General features: G+C 62.4%; 1 protein-coding gene across 8 annotated transcripts; it reads right to left on the reverse strand.

Moving 5' to 3' along the window:
- Positions 1-3,230: 3,230 nt before the first annotated feature.
- TMC8 (transmembrane channel like 8) lies at positions 3,231-13,208 on the reverse strand. Of its 8 annotated transcripts, none has more exons than XM_025859675.2 (17): positions 12,972-13,207; positions 11,659-12,526; positions 10,820-10,982; positions 10,478-10,626; positions 9,945-10,094; positions 9,525-9,607; positions 8,859-8,995; positions 8,448-8,595; positions 8,030-8,200; positions 7,580-7,719; positions 6,062-6,185; positions 5,710-5,807; positions 5,360-5,543; positions 5,050-5,180; positions 4,800-4,903; positions 4,292-4,370; positions 3,231-3,748 (listed from the first exon to the last, which is right to left on the reverse strand). In XM_025859675.2, exons 2-17 carry the CDS (start codon positions 12,080-12,082, stop codon positions 3,394-3,396), a joined length of 2,640 nt encoding a protein of 879 aa, XP_025715460.2. In that variant the 5' UTR covers positions 12,083-12,526; positions 12,972-13,207; the 3' UTR covers positions 3,231-3,393. The 8 variants fall into 8 exon arrangements, with proteins under 8 accessions (XP_025715460.2, XP_073742276.1, XP_073742277.1 ...); XM_073886175.1 differs by having other exon boundaries at positions 4,800-4,958; positions 12,972-13,206; XM_073886176.1 differs by lacking the exon at positions 9,945-10,094 and having other exon boundaries at positions 12,972-13,208.
- Positions 13,209-13,231: the final 23 nt, after the last annotated feature.

The following is a 13,231-nucleotide window of genomic DNA, read 5'->3' on the forward strand; positions in this document are numbered from 1 at the left end:
CTGGGTTTGTTTGGGAGGAAGATGCCCACGTCCTAACCCCTGGAATATGTATGTTACCTGGCAAGGGAGTGTTAAGGTTGCTGATCTTCTGATTTTGAGATAGGATCCTTATTCTGGACTGTTGGGATGGGCCTGTTATCATGAGGGTCCTTCCTAAACCCCCCAGGGGAGTCTGACATACACTCAGGAGACCTGCTGGGCTGGATCTGTTAGAGAAGCAGGCAGGAGAGGCCACCTCTGCCCATCTCACACTGGTTCATTAGTGACCACCTACTGGGCACCTGCTGGGTGGCTGGCACTGGGCTCAGCCCCCACATTAAAGCTCAGACCGGATGAGGCCCCTGGTCACCCCAGGAGCGTGATGCAGGGAGGGAAACTCAGAGAGGGGAGGGGTTTTGCTTGACGCCCATGGATAGGGGCCATTCCCCAGGATCTGAACCCAATTCCAGCTAGAGCAGAAGGAGGCCAGCCCACATCACGTATGGCGGCATGGCCTTTTCAGCAGTCTCCAGCAGAGCTTACTGGATCTGGGGAGAAGGAAGGGTGGAGGGAGCCAGGAGAGCTCTGAGAACACTAAGGCCAGCCGGGGGCGGGACCCCTCAGGGCTGGGGGCTCAGGGCAGCCTGGAGCCCAGAGAGAATGGAGGGAGCAGATGAGGTGTGGGCCAGGACCCAGCCAGCCCCACAGCCAACCCCTGGCACCTGCCTGCCCCAGGCAGCTGGGCTCCTCCCAAGCCAAGCCCAGGGCTACTGGACAGGTTCACTTAGCTTGTGCAGAAAACGCCCATTTGGGCTGCCTTCCTCAGGGAAGATGGCCCACCCCCAGGGATCCATTTGCTTCCACTGGGGCCTGTTCTCTCCTGCAGAGCTCCACAGGTGGACTACACACCCACCCCCTGCACAGCCCAGGAGTGAGCACCTGACCCAAGGAAGGCACAGTCTTGCCCTCGGGTACCCTTGGCCCTCCTCAGGGAAAGCTGCGGAGGCCCGGGAGGTCTGGGCATGGTGGGAAGCTGGTCTAGCAGATGACCTGCCCACCTGGGAGCGGCAGCAGGGATGATGGGGAGCGGGGAGGGGGGTAGCCGGAGCCTGGGGGCTGATGTCCCGGGGCTCACCTGGGGACTAGATTCATCAGTTGCCTTGGTGGTCCTCCATCTGCCCAGCAGGCAAGAATCAGCATCTGTCACTTGCCACCCTGAGTCCTGACTCACGCCCTGGGGTGTGCCCTATGGGCCCACCTGCCTCTGTGCATGTGGGGAGTGAGCATTCTCTCTGAGTTTCGTAGGCAAGTTCTCTTCCAAACAGTGTGTCCTCGCTCTGCTGAGGTGGTTGGGGGAAGGAACTGAAGGAACTGAGGACGGAAGAGCGACAGAGGGGTCGTCTAGCCTGCTGCCAATCCATCTCCATGCCTGTGGATCTTTTCCTCCATGTTGTGCTCAGGGGAAGAAGTTTGAGCTCGGGCAGCTCCTGAGAAGCCTTCTCCTTCCATCAGTGTATTTGGGGAGCAGGTCAGAGGAGAGCGTGGTGGGCCGACTCGAGAGATATGTCCCCCAGGCTTTCATGGGGGATACCCTCCCCAGCGACCACCTGTGTGCCATCAGACTGGAGTGTTTGCAGAGAAGGCTGGTTCTCCTCTGCATGCAGGAGAGGACTCATGAGGACCCAGGTCACCTAGATTGTATGAAGTCGGGGCCATAAGAAAGCCTCAGTGCCTCATGGCATGTGTCAGGACACTTGATAAGTAATTGCTCATTTAATCCTCACAGCCCCTCAGAGGAGGGTGGTGTCAGCCCCACGTTTCAGCCGAGCAAACAGGCCCAGAGTTTGATTTCCCCAAGCCTTCCCAAGCTTGTCTTCTCCCGGTGTTGCACTTGGCTGATTCTCAGTGAATGTCTGCCAAAGGCATGCGAAGCTGACCAGAAAAGGACCTTGGTGTCTGGTGCCGCCTTCTACTCCTCAGGCACCATCGGCAGGGCCCTTGGGGGCTCACCACAAGACAGCGCTGGGCCTTACCCTTACAGTTTCTGTGTCAGGAGCCCCGGTGGTGTGGGGGCTGCTGAGAATCTGCATTCCTGCCAAGCTGCCTGCTGATGCTACCGCTGCAGGTCGGGGCCACACGTTGGCCCTAAGCCGCTTGCTAACCGTATGTGTCACTTTCCCTGGGGACAGGCCGGTGGCCCCTGGCTGACTGAGCCCATGTACTTGTCGACAGACTGACGGGTCATGTGACACTGGGTGAGTGAGAGAGGACAGCCACAGGAGGGGCGGGACCAGCCAAGCCTTCAGGGCCCATGTGAAGGCCTGAGGGCATGAGGCCCAGCTGTGCCCAGGCTGGGAATCCTGCCAGGCGCCAGGCCCCTGGTGGAAGGAGAGGCTTTGCGAGCATGTCATGGGGGTTCTCCTGGCCCTCCCTCCCAACAGTTATTTAGGCCAGCGTTCTCAGCCCTGGCTGCCGGGGAGAGTCACCTGGCAGCTCTAGAGAGTCCCGATGCCTGGCTGCTGGTTGCACCTGGGCCGAGCACGTCAGCAGCCTCGGCACAGGGCCAGTGTTCTAAGGCTGAGAGCCACTGCAGAGGCAGGGGCCAGAGGCCCTGGGCTGCATCTCTGCTGGGCCTTCACGCCCTGCTGGCTCCACCCCCTTCCCAGGCCGACACTTGGTGTGTGTCTCAGCGCAGGTCTGTACATGCCCAGCAGCCTCCTGGGGCGCCTTCTTACCCACCGCTCTTAAAGGCTGGCTGAACACGGGCGGCGGGGGTGAGGGTGCACAGAAGAGGGCTGGCGACAGGCCTGCAGAAGGTGTGGCCAAGGGGCCTCTAACCCGGGGTCCTCGGGGGGCCCACTTTGTTGATGTGAGGTCCTGGGCTGGAACGGACCGTGAGGTGAGGCATCCTGCCAGGGAGAGGCTGGCCCTGGACCCACTGTTCCTCAGACTCAAGGAAGCCCTGGGGGTTCCGGGATCCGGGTCAGGAACGCGCCGGGCTGGAGCCGAGTTCAAGTGTCAGCTCTGCCGCTAGCCGACTCAAGCATTGCTTGTGGGGCTCACTGGTCTCACAGTGGAGAAGGGCAGCAGGAGGCTGTGGGGCCCCAAGTGCCCTCAGAGCACAGCAAGCCCCCAGCGCAGGTTTGCTCAACTGTGGCCAGGCCTTGCCCTTCCCGCAGATGTTGCAGCGATGCTCCCCACAGTGGGAGCCCTTCTGAACACCCCCCGTGGATGTGTATTTATAAATTGCATTCAGGGGTTACTCTACTCATATATTATGTACGTTATAAAACATTCAACAAAAATAGAAACTTTACAGGACTGAGGTAAAAATATAAATACAACTTCCCATATTTTCTTCCTGCCCCCCTGGGCTCTCCGGCGTCCTGCTGGAGGGCCCACTGAGAGCGGCGGTCACCAGGGGGCAGGAGCTTGGGGCCAGGGGCACTCTGGTGCGGGGCGGGGGTAGATCGGGTCCTGGGGAGGCTCCGGGAGGAGGCAGGGGTGGGTGCTACAGCTCTGAGCCGCTGGGGAAGCGGAATCTAGGGGCGGGGACCGGGGCACCGCCTGGCCTGGCGGGATCCTCGAGGCAAGGTTCCGGCCTGGGGGCCCTGGGGCCCGGGGAGCCCGGGCACGGGAATCCAGGGCAGAAGGACCGCGGGCGCGAAGCTCTGGAGTGAGGGGACTCGGGCCCCACGGAACCGCCGGAGCCCGGCGCCGGTAGCAGCCGCGACAGGTCCTCCACCAGGTGCCACTTCTCCTGGACTTGCTGTGGGGAGGGGGTGGGGAGGGAGCGACCGATTACGAGCGGCGCCTCCTCCCAAGAGCCGGCCGCAGCTCCGCGGTCCGCGGTCCGGGGTCCCCTGCCAGGCCCCCCTCCCGAGGCCCCGCCCCTAGTCCCGCCCAGCACAAGCCGCGCCCCCAACCGGAGGCCACGCCCCACATCGAGACCACGCCCCACCACGGTTCCGCCTCTAGTCAGTCGGCCCTCAGGTCCCGCCCCAGCTAAGCCAAAGACCACGCCCCTCCCACAAGAGTCCCGCCCCCAGAATAGGCCACGCCCCCGTCAGGGTTCCGGCCCCCCCGCCGGGTCCGAGACCACGCCCCCACCAGGGTCCTGCCCACGCCCGCCACCTAGAGTTCGAACGTCAGCTCTGCTGCTAAGTTGATGCGTGTGATGCGACCGCTGTAGCATCCTATCAACTACCAACCGTGTCCCAAGCCTAAGGCCCTACTCCTGTCACGTGGCTCCCAGCCTGAGGCCACACTCCAGGGCCAGGTCTGGCCCCTCCCCAGCCCAGCGGACACTCACCCACACCAGCTGCTTCCGGAGCCCCTGGATGGCCCTCGCATTGGCTTGGGACTGGGAGACGCAAACCGTGAGGACAAGGCTTTGGACAGACAGGGATCCAAGGTCAGTCATCCCTGGATGGCAGGCGCCTCCCCCTCCTTTCTCTCTCCCCACCTCAGTTTCTTCAAAATGCCTCCCGGGGTTCTTCTCTCTGCAGACCCCTTTATCTCTCCTCTCCTTCCTCCGCGGGCAGCCCCTCTCCTCCCCAGGGCAGGTTCTCAGTGTGTCTGCAGGAGGCGCTGTGTTTCCCCCTTGGTCATATATGGTACCTACTTTACAGGTGACATCCTGAGGGTGCTACCTAGGGCTACCTGTCTTTGGGCCCATGCTCCGTCCTCTGGGACCCTGCCTCCTGCCTGTCCTTGTCTGGCCCCCATGAGCTCCCATGAGACTGCCTGGGGGTGCCCATCGAGGGAAGGACCCGCTCCCAGGTGTGCCCTCCCTTGGCCCATGCTGCCCTGAGAGGCACCTGAGCAGGATGAGGAAGGGGAAGCTGAAGGCGTGGGAGCCGAGGTAGTGGAGGACGCGCTGGCCAGGGGGCGGGAGCCGGAGGGCCACCAGCTCTGGGACCACCTGCCAGGGGGCCGAGTAGTTGGTGAAGAGGCCACAGTCCCAGGAGGAGTGGATGCTGGGGAGAGACAGCCAGCGCCGGGCTGGTGTCAGGGCCCCGGGTGAGGAGCTCCCTGCCCACCAGCCGCAGGCGCCTCTGCAGCCCTCACCTGCTGACCACATAGCCCAGGGGCGTGACGGCCAGGAGCAGGCCCAGGATGAGCACCAGCTGGAAGAAGAAGGTGGAGCTGGAGGCGCGGAATCGCCGAGGAGAGGCCTTAGAGTTCCTCAGGAGGGTGTACTGGGGGCAAACAGCACATGGGGGTCGTTAGCCAGTTCGCAGGTGCCAAGGAGCCTGAGGCCCAGGGAAGTGACGCTGAGGCGGCCGGCAGAAGCAGGACGCGAGACCCGCCTGGCTGACGGGGGCTCCACGCGCCCACGCAGGTGCACCGGGCCCCCTCCCAGCCCGTGGGCGCTCACCTTCTTGATGTAGAAGGTGAGGAAGATGAAGAGGCTGTTGAGCAGGGGCAGCAGGGGGCAGTAGAAGAGGCCCATCCAGGTGATGGTCTGCCCCGCCACGATGTCCAGGACATTCTTGGGCACCAGGAATTCTTCCCGGTCCAGCCAGGCCCAGAATGGGCCCGAGAAGCGCTCCACCAGCAGCCTGGGGGCGGGGAGTGTCCCGGCACCCACATTAGTCAGGACCACCGACCCCCCCACACTCACTCACATGGAGACACTTGGGAAGAAATGCTCACCCTTGGCCGTGGCCAGCGGCCACCCCCAGACAAGCCCCATTCTCCCCACCGTCGGGGGGCCCCGTGTCTCACCTCCTAGGCAGGCTGACAAAGAAGGCAAAGGCCACCGTGAGAAGGAAGTTGAAGATGCTCAGCTTGTACAGCTCTTCCCCGACCGCGTTCTCCCAGCACTGGAGCAGAGGGGGGACCTGTCACCCCTGGTCCCCAGCCGCCCCTTACCCACCCACTAGGGACCTCTGCGGTGTAGGAGCCTGGCCTGGACCAGATATGATTGCTAAGTTAGAACCCGGGCCTCCAGGGTGAGATCTGAGCAGGGAAACCCCACAGCGAGCACATCGTGTGCTGTGAATGGCGCCCCCTGGAGGTGGGCTGCTCTCGTGCAAAGGTGAGACTGGAGACAGGCTTTGATGGAGCCACCAGCCACCTGGTAATCACAGGCGTTGTAGCCGTAGGACACACAGCTGGTCTTGTTTCTGCCAAGGCACAGCACGGTCTGGCCCAGAGAGAAGGAGAACATTCCCAGGCTGGCCAGCTTCAGCACGACGCACCTGGGGGGCGGGACGGTGTCAGGGGGAGGGGCTCAAGGGCGAGGGCGCATTCCACCCAGGTTACATGTGTGGCCAGCTCTTTCTGAGATCACGTCTCTTCTGGGTCCAGCCCCCTCTAAATCCAGAGCCCAGCCTCCTTCCAGCCTGCTCTGTCCGTGGCAGTCTTTCCCAAAGTGTGTTCCCCAGAATCTTGGTCTCCAGATGATTCACGAGAGAAGGGTTCTGTTTTTTAAATCAGTTTGGCAAACACTGTGGAGTCCAGCTACCCTTCCCCCACCCTCCCGCTCAGTTTGGAGTTTTGCAGGCACATATGGGCCTTTCATATTCTTATGGCAGGGGAGATCTTTCTTCTCCTGCCTGCTAACGCCCTCGCCCACTTACACCGTCTCATGCATCAGACACACGAGCATCACCACTAAATACCGCAGCACTGGACCACACAGTAGGATGGCTTACCCCCAAACCATCACACGCCCATTATATCTAAGTGTGGACTTTCAGTGATGACAGGCGACAGAAGTCTGCCTGGGAACCGTGGGTCTTCTGTTGAGGGAGCCTGGGAGGCAAAGTGGAGGGGGGGCGTTGATTTTTTTTAAATCTTTCATCCTTTGGAGCATTTTGAACTTTTTACCATGTGCATGTGTTACTACCTGCTCCCAAAATAAAGCTTCAAACCACAGTCAACCTTGCAGGAAAGCTGAATGGGCCCCAACAGCTTCTGCACTAGGGAAGCAGAAGGGAAAGCAGACAGAGCCAAGTGGGGGGGGGCGTAGCAGACAGAAAGGCAGAGCTGGGGCTCACGGGGGCGGGGGAGCTCAGGGAGGGGCTTCAGGTCCAAGGCAGGATCCTGGTCCTGAGAGGGGCAGAGCAGAGCATGGGGCGGGGAGTGTCCCGGCACCCACATGGAGGAGGGCTTGTACGTGAACCCACATCCAGCAGGCATAGTGAGCTTGCCTTTGGCTGAGGCACTTGACCCCTAAGAGCCTCGGTTTCCTCATCTGTCAAGTGGGGCTGAGGATGGTCCCCACTTCACAGGTCACGTGAAGATTGTCAAGGGCTGTAAACCCTTGGGGCATATGGGAGCTGGGTGCCTCCCATACTCCTGGTTTCCCTGTGTGCGGAGCTGGCTCCCAACCCCCTCTGGCTGTTTTGTCACTGGCCCCTCTGAATGACTGGTGCGTGGCGCGAGCTGCTGGCTGGCTTTGGATGGAAGGTACTGGAAAACCTTAGATGGAGGCTCCTGAGATGGTGTTTTCTGGAAGTCCCTGCATGCCCTCCCTTGCTTGGGCGCCCTGGTACCCGGTGATGGCCCCGATGGACAGCAGGACACAGCACCTTCTGTACCTGACCCTCCACACGCTGTCCCACCCCTCACCCCCAGTGGTGGCACTCACCAGATGAGGGCGAGGTTGACCTCCGTGTTGGGAGGGTAGTTCTCCAGCTGGATGAGGAAAACAAAGAGCAGGGGCCCCAGAAAGTTGACCAGGGCGATGACCCCAGGGGGCAGGTACTGGAGCAGCACAAACAGGGACTCCTGTAGGGGAAAAGCAGGTAAGGGGGCACCCAGGGGCTGGAGGGCCCCCAGCAGCACCCCTGGGGTGCCCTATAGCCCCCTCAAGTGTCCCCCTGGTGCAGGCCTGGCATCAGGAAGCCCACGGACTATTCCAGTGGCAGCATGGCAGTTGGGGGATATCACAGGTAGAGGCGGTCTGGCCTGTCGTGACCTCAGGCAAATTGTGTCAACTTCTCTGAGCCTCAGCTTGCTCATCTGCCAAGTGGGACCATCCTGTCTCCTGCCAAAGTTCTGGCCAGGATTAAATGAATGCATGTCTGTGGCCTGGCACCTCTTTGTTGTCCTGCGAGTACTTGGTGGCCCAGAAGATGGCGCTGATGGCTCCAACCACCAGGAGCCCGATGAGGACATTGACCCGCAGGTAGGTGAGCAGGTGGCAGGCCCTCTGGGTCCGGGTCTCCTGCTGCACCAGCAGGAGCCGACGCCTTTCCTCCAGCTCCACCTGTCACGGGGGTGGGGACACAGTCGGTCAGGGCCGGCCCTGGGGGGCAGGGTGCTGCGTGGAGGAGAGGGAGGGGGTGGTCAGGTCCAGGTCAGTGTTCGTGGGGAGACAGGCTGCCAGGATCCAGGCAAGGCTGGCGTGACCCCGAGGCAGGTGCGCACACACTCCCAAGCCACACCCACTCACGCGCATAGTCACATACGCTTGTCCATGCATCTACGTGCACACACGGGACCCTCGCACACACCTTGAACTCGTTGCTGATCTCATGCTTCTTGATGGTGGCTGCTTCCTGTCCCCGGATACAGAAGTCCCAGGAGGAGAACACTTTGACACTCACGGGCGACTTGTAGTCTTGGCCCAGGAACAGCCTCTGTGGCAGCCCCTTCACCATCCTGGAGGGAGCAGGAGGTCGGGGGCCAATGGGGGAGGGGCCTCCGCCTTGGCTCCGGTCTGGGGTGGGAAGCCCCTGACGCCCCGGGTGCAGGCTTGGGTCGGGGGTGGGGGCACAGGGGCGGTGTCCCTGAGCCTTGCAGCTGGGGACACACCGTCCGGGCCCTGAAACCACCGATTAGCCCGCTTGAACAGAGGCCAGGGCCCTCCTGCTACTTTGGGGGTGCCACGTCAAGGGAGGGGTGATCAGGCACTCCGCTCTCACCGCCGCAGAATCCCAAAGAAGCAGAGCAGCAGGCAGGCCAGGGGGCTCAGGAGGTAGGCCAGGCGGATGCTGTACGACGAGCTGCTCTCGGGCCCTGCCCGGTAGGCGCCATAGAAGAGGTAGGTGTTGGTGAAGGCCTGGGGATGTGGACAATGACAACGGGGTCACGCGGGCTGTGTGCTAAGTGCCTCCCATGTCTTCACTCTCTAACTCTCACAGAATCCTCATCAGGGAGGGAGGGAGAGCATCCCCATGTCACAGTCACAGGGCAGTGGGCAACTTGCCCAAGGCCACACAGCTCTGAGGAAGAGACAGGACTGGAATACAGGAGTCTGCGCGGCAACCACTCAGCGGCTGCCAGAGATGAGGGTGAGGTGGTGCTTATCCCACAGGCCCTGACACTCTTCCCCTCTGTCCTTTGCACCCCCACCCCAGCTGGGTCCTGAGGGCCATGCACAGATGACCGTGGCCCTGGGCTGTGCATACTGGCCTCAGCCTCTCTCTGACTCCATCACGGTCCTCTCCAGCCCGTTTACGTAAAACTGTTCCCCTCGAAGCCAAAATGTCTTTGGAGGGATGGGGGTCCCCTTAGACTGCGGTCCCCTGGGGCCAGTTCTCCAGGTCCTCCAGCCCTCCTGGTGCATAGCCAAGACGGAGCCCACTTACCCTGCCGGTTAAAACATTCCAAAGTCGATTGTGGAATCTGGGAACACCAGTCTGGGGCTGGAGGCTACCAGGGCACTGAAGGGCTGTCGGGAGGGAGAGGGGCCCAGTAGGGAAGGGACCCCAAGGCATAGGTGAGGCCCTGTCCCTATATACTCCGTAGCACCCCCCCCCCCGGGGCCCCGCATCCTGGGGAGGCCTGAGCGGGGCCCTGAAGCGGTGTCGGGCATGCACAAGGCACGGTCAGGGAGAGTCCCCGGGCTGGACCCAAGCAGGACGATGCCCAGGATTGAGACACAGAGGGTCAGGGCTGTCCCAACACTCTGAGCCCTGGATCAGCCCCTCAGGATCAAAACACTCAGGGTCCTCAGGGTGCAAGGGGGCGCTCCAGGACTTTATTCCCTCGGTGGGCTGGGCACTCACTGAAGTTAAGGGAGGGGCCTGTGTCGGGGGGGCGGAGCCAGACCAGGGGCAGCAGGACGAAGCCGGCAGTGAGAAGCAGGGTCAGAAGGTTGAGCAACAGCAGGAAGCGAAGGAAGGTGAAGTAGGACTGGATTCCGGTGCCAAAGAGGCCTACGAGGAGAGCAGCAGGTCCTTCAGAGCCGCACCAAGCCGGGGCGCAGCTGAGAATCCGAGGGCGACCAACCCAGCAGGGTGGGGGTGAACCAGGCCTGCCTGGACCTCAGATCAATGGCCGAGTCGGGGAGGCTCCCCCAGCAGTACCTCTGAGAGCGACCAGGGGGTGCTGTCATCCGCCTAGTTTTGCGCCCCGGCTCCCCGCCGAAGGGGGGCGTGAAAGGATGGGGGGCGTTGTTTGGTGGTGGGGGGGGTTGTTTGGTGGGGGCGGAAGGGACAATGGCAAGCGGGATGGTGGCCTCGGGTTTCTAAACCGGACATTGAGCCTACAGAGAGGGGAGGGGGAGGGGGGAAGTGAGAGGTGGGGGTGCGGGTCCTACCCCCGATCTCGTAGAGAGCCCCTTCCCAGAGCCCAAAGCCCCGGGCCAGCCGCTGTGCCGCCTCCCCTAGGCGCCGTGCCGCAGTCTGCCGCCTGCTCCGCCATCGCTGCCAGCAAGAGGTCTTCACCCCCTGGGGCTCCCGCAGCTGCCTGGGATGGGGCGGTGACGCGGGCGGCCTTGAGTCACCCACTGTGCCCACTGAGCCAGGCAGAGCAATGCCAAGGGCCAGAGGAGCCTTCCCACCGCGGGTGACTTCCACCCCCATCCAACAGGTGCATCCTGTGGGTGCTCCACCCACCCCCACCATCTGGCCCCCACCGTGTCCCACCCTGGGGAACCCACCGGATGAGGCGCTTGTCCACCATGGCATAGGGCAACTCCTGCACCAGTGCCTGGGAGGACCGCAGCCGCTCCATCTCCTGCTCCCATAGCTCCGCGACCCCTGGCTCAGGTTCTGGCTCCACGAGGGCCTGGCTGGACTGCACTGACCACTGCCTCAGCATCTCTGCGGTGGGGTTGAGGTTGGGGGCGCTGGGCTACAATCCCCCACCTCCTAGAAGGGACGTGGGGTGCCTGCTGGGTGAGCTTCAGTCTCTTGGCCCTGGCACAGCCAGAGATGAAGAGAGAATTCAGCTGGAGCAGATCTGGACTGGGTCCCCGTCCACATCTCAAAGCAACACACTGCCAGAGGCCTCAGTTTCCCTGTTTGTCAATGGGGAGAAAAGTCCAAAAAGGGCATGGAAAGATGGGACTGTCCCAGACAAAGACAAAGCCAGGTGTGGCCACAGATAAGGGCGATGGGGTCCAAAGCCTGCTGCACCCCAGTCACGCCTGCTGCACCCCAGTCACACCTGCTGCGTGGCCACAGGCCTTCGGGGTCACCCTTCGGCAAGACAATTCCGGCTCTTCTCCCCGTGCTACTTCTCCCAGTGGGAACAGGCCCCTGTCCCAAACCCTGACCGTTCCTAGAAGCCCGCTACCTGGGGTCCAGCCCCCAGGACTGGGTCTGCCCCGCCCCCCGGGGAACCGCAGACGAGGAGGCGTGGCTACAGCCCCCAGACTTGGGGAGGGCACCCTAGCGCGGCGGCCATAACCCCCATCCCTCAGCAGCCCCGTCCCCTCGGTTCTCTCTTTCACCGCCTCTTGCTCTGCCTCCTTCCCCCACTCTGCACCCAGCTCACCTGGGGACGAGGGACCAAGTCCCTCCGAGGAGGAGGCCCCTCGTTGGACCGGCTCCCGCCACGCCGGGCGGGACTGTGAGGGAGCCGGGGGAGGGGTCACGTGACAGGAACCCCAGCTCTCCCGCCATCTCCTCCCCGCTGCACTTCTCGCCCCCACCTCGACAGTTTCCTTCGCTTTCACTGGGGCCGCCACTTCCTGCGGCGCTCGGGGCAGGCAGGCGGGGCCCGCGGGGTCGGGGTCGGCCAGGGGGTGGGAGGTGGGGGTGGGGGTGTCCCCCCCGCCCCCCCCCCGCCGCTCCTGTGTGCTCGCCTCCACCGGTCCCTTTACGCCTGGGGAGCCCGAGCTGGGGCCTGGACGCTTATCTGCCAGTGGCAGGTTGTCCTCGGGGGAGAGCGAGATAGTGACAGAATGGGTGGGCCCCATCACTTCGGGCTGCTCAGTTTCCAGAAGCCCTTGGCATTAATCCTCGACCTCCCGCCTGGGTCACTGGCATTTCAGGGACTTAGAGCCTGGCCTATAGTAAGGGCTCAGGAATCCGTGCCATTCGTTCCTGCTAGGCAAGGTGTTTCAGAGCTGTCTTGGCCGTTTCTGTCTCCTGGGATCCCCTTTCCTCCTTGCTCCCTCTCCACCTCCTTCAGGGCCCAGTCCATCCAGCTGAGTTCTGGTAGCTTCTCTGCATCCCTGCCTGGATCCCCTCATTTTCCAAGCCCCTCCTCTATGCCAGGCTCCAACTGGGTGCTGGTGCCCACCACACAGTGGGCTCAGAGAGTGGGGGCAGGGGAACAGACCAGCAAAAGAACATGTCAACAGGAAGTGGCAAGGGCTCCAACAGGGTTCAATCCAGGAAGGCTTCCCACAGGAGGTGATCTGCAAGTTGGGCCAGGGTCATGCGAGTACCATGTGGCTGGAGCATGGGTGTGCAGGGAGGAGGGGGTCAGTGTGGGGAGAGGCAAGGGCTGGGCAGGCCCCGTCTTAATGCGGCGGTGCCTTGTACCAAGATCCAGCCCGAAGTAACCCATCTGAGGACCCCACTGACAGCTGCAAAAAAAGCCGCAACGCTGACCCCTCCAACTTTGTCCAACTTCAGGTCTGCAGACCCCTTTACCACTTGCATTGCATTTTTTCCATTCGGGAATCCTGGCTTTGCCCACCTGTTCTCCCCTCCAGGAGGGCCCACGCCTTCCTTTCTGCCCTCCACCCTGCCTGCCTCTCAAGGCTTCCCCCCCCCTGGACGCCCCCCCCCCCCCCCCCCCCACCCACTGTCCAAATCCCACCCATTCTCTCTCCAGTCCCTGGGAGCCTCCCCTCTGACCTGCCAGGCTTTCTCAAAGTCAGGTTTCTCGGTGGAGCTCCGGGGTGGACCAGACTCAGGCCCTGGCAGAGGACACCCCAAGGGGCTGATGAACGTCACCACCTGTTTGCTCATCTGTGAAGCAGGGAGTAGGTGTCCACCTCCCTGGCTTATGGGAATGACTAAGAAAACAGCAGAGGGGACAGTCACAGTGTCAGGCTTTCCTGGGGCTTGCCCCCTCCTCCCCACCTAGCACACAGGAAGTGCGCCAGGACTGTTGT

The sequence above is a fragment of the Callorhinus ursinus genome, unplaced genomic scaffold (assembly GCF_003265705.2).
Source record: "Callorhinus ursinus isolate GAN/ISIS: 27379988/994484 unplaced genomic scaffold, GSC_fseal_2.0 scaffold68, whole genome shotgun sequence".
Classification (NCBI taxonomy): Eukaryota; Metazoa; Chordata; class Mammalia; order Carnivora; family Otariidae; genus Callorhinus; species Callorhinus ursinus.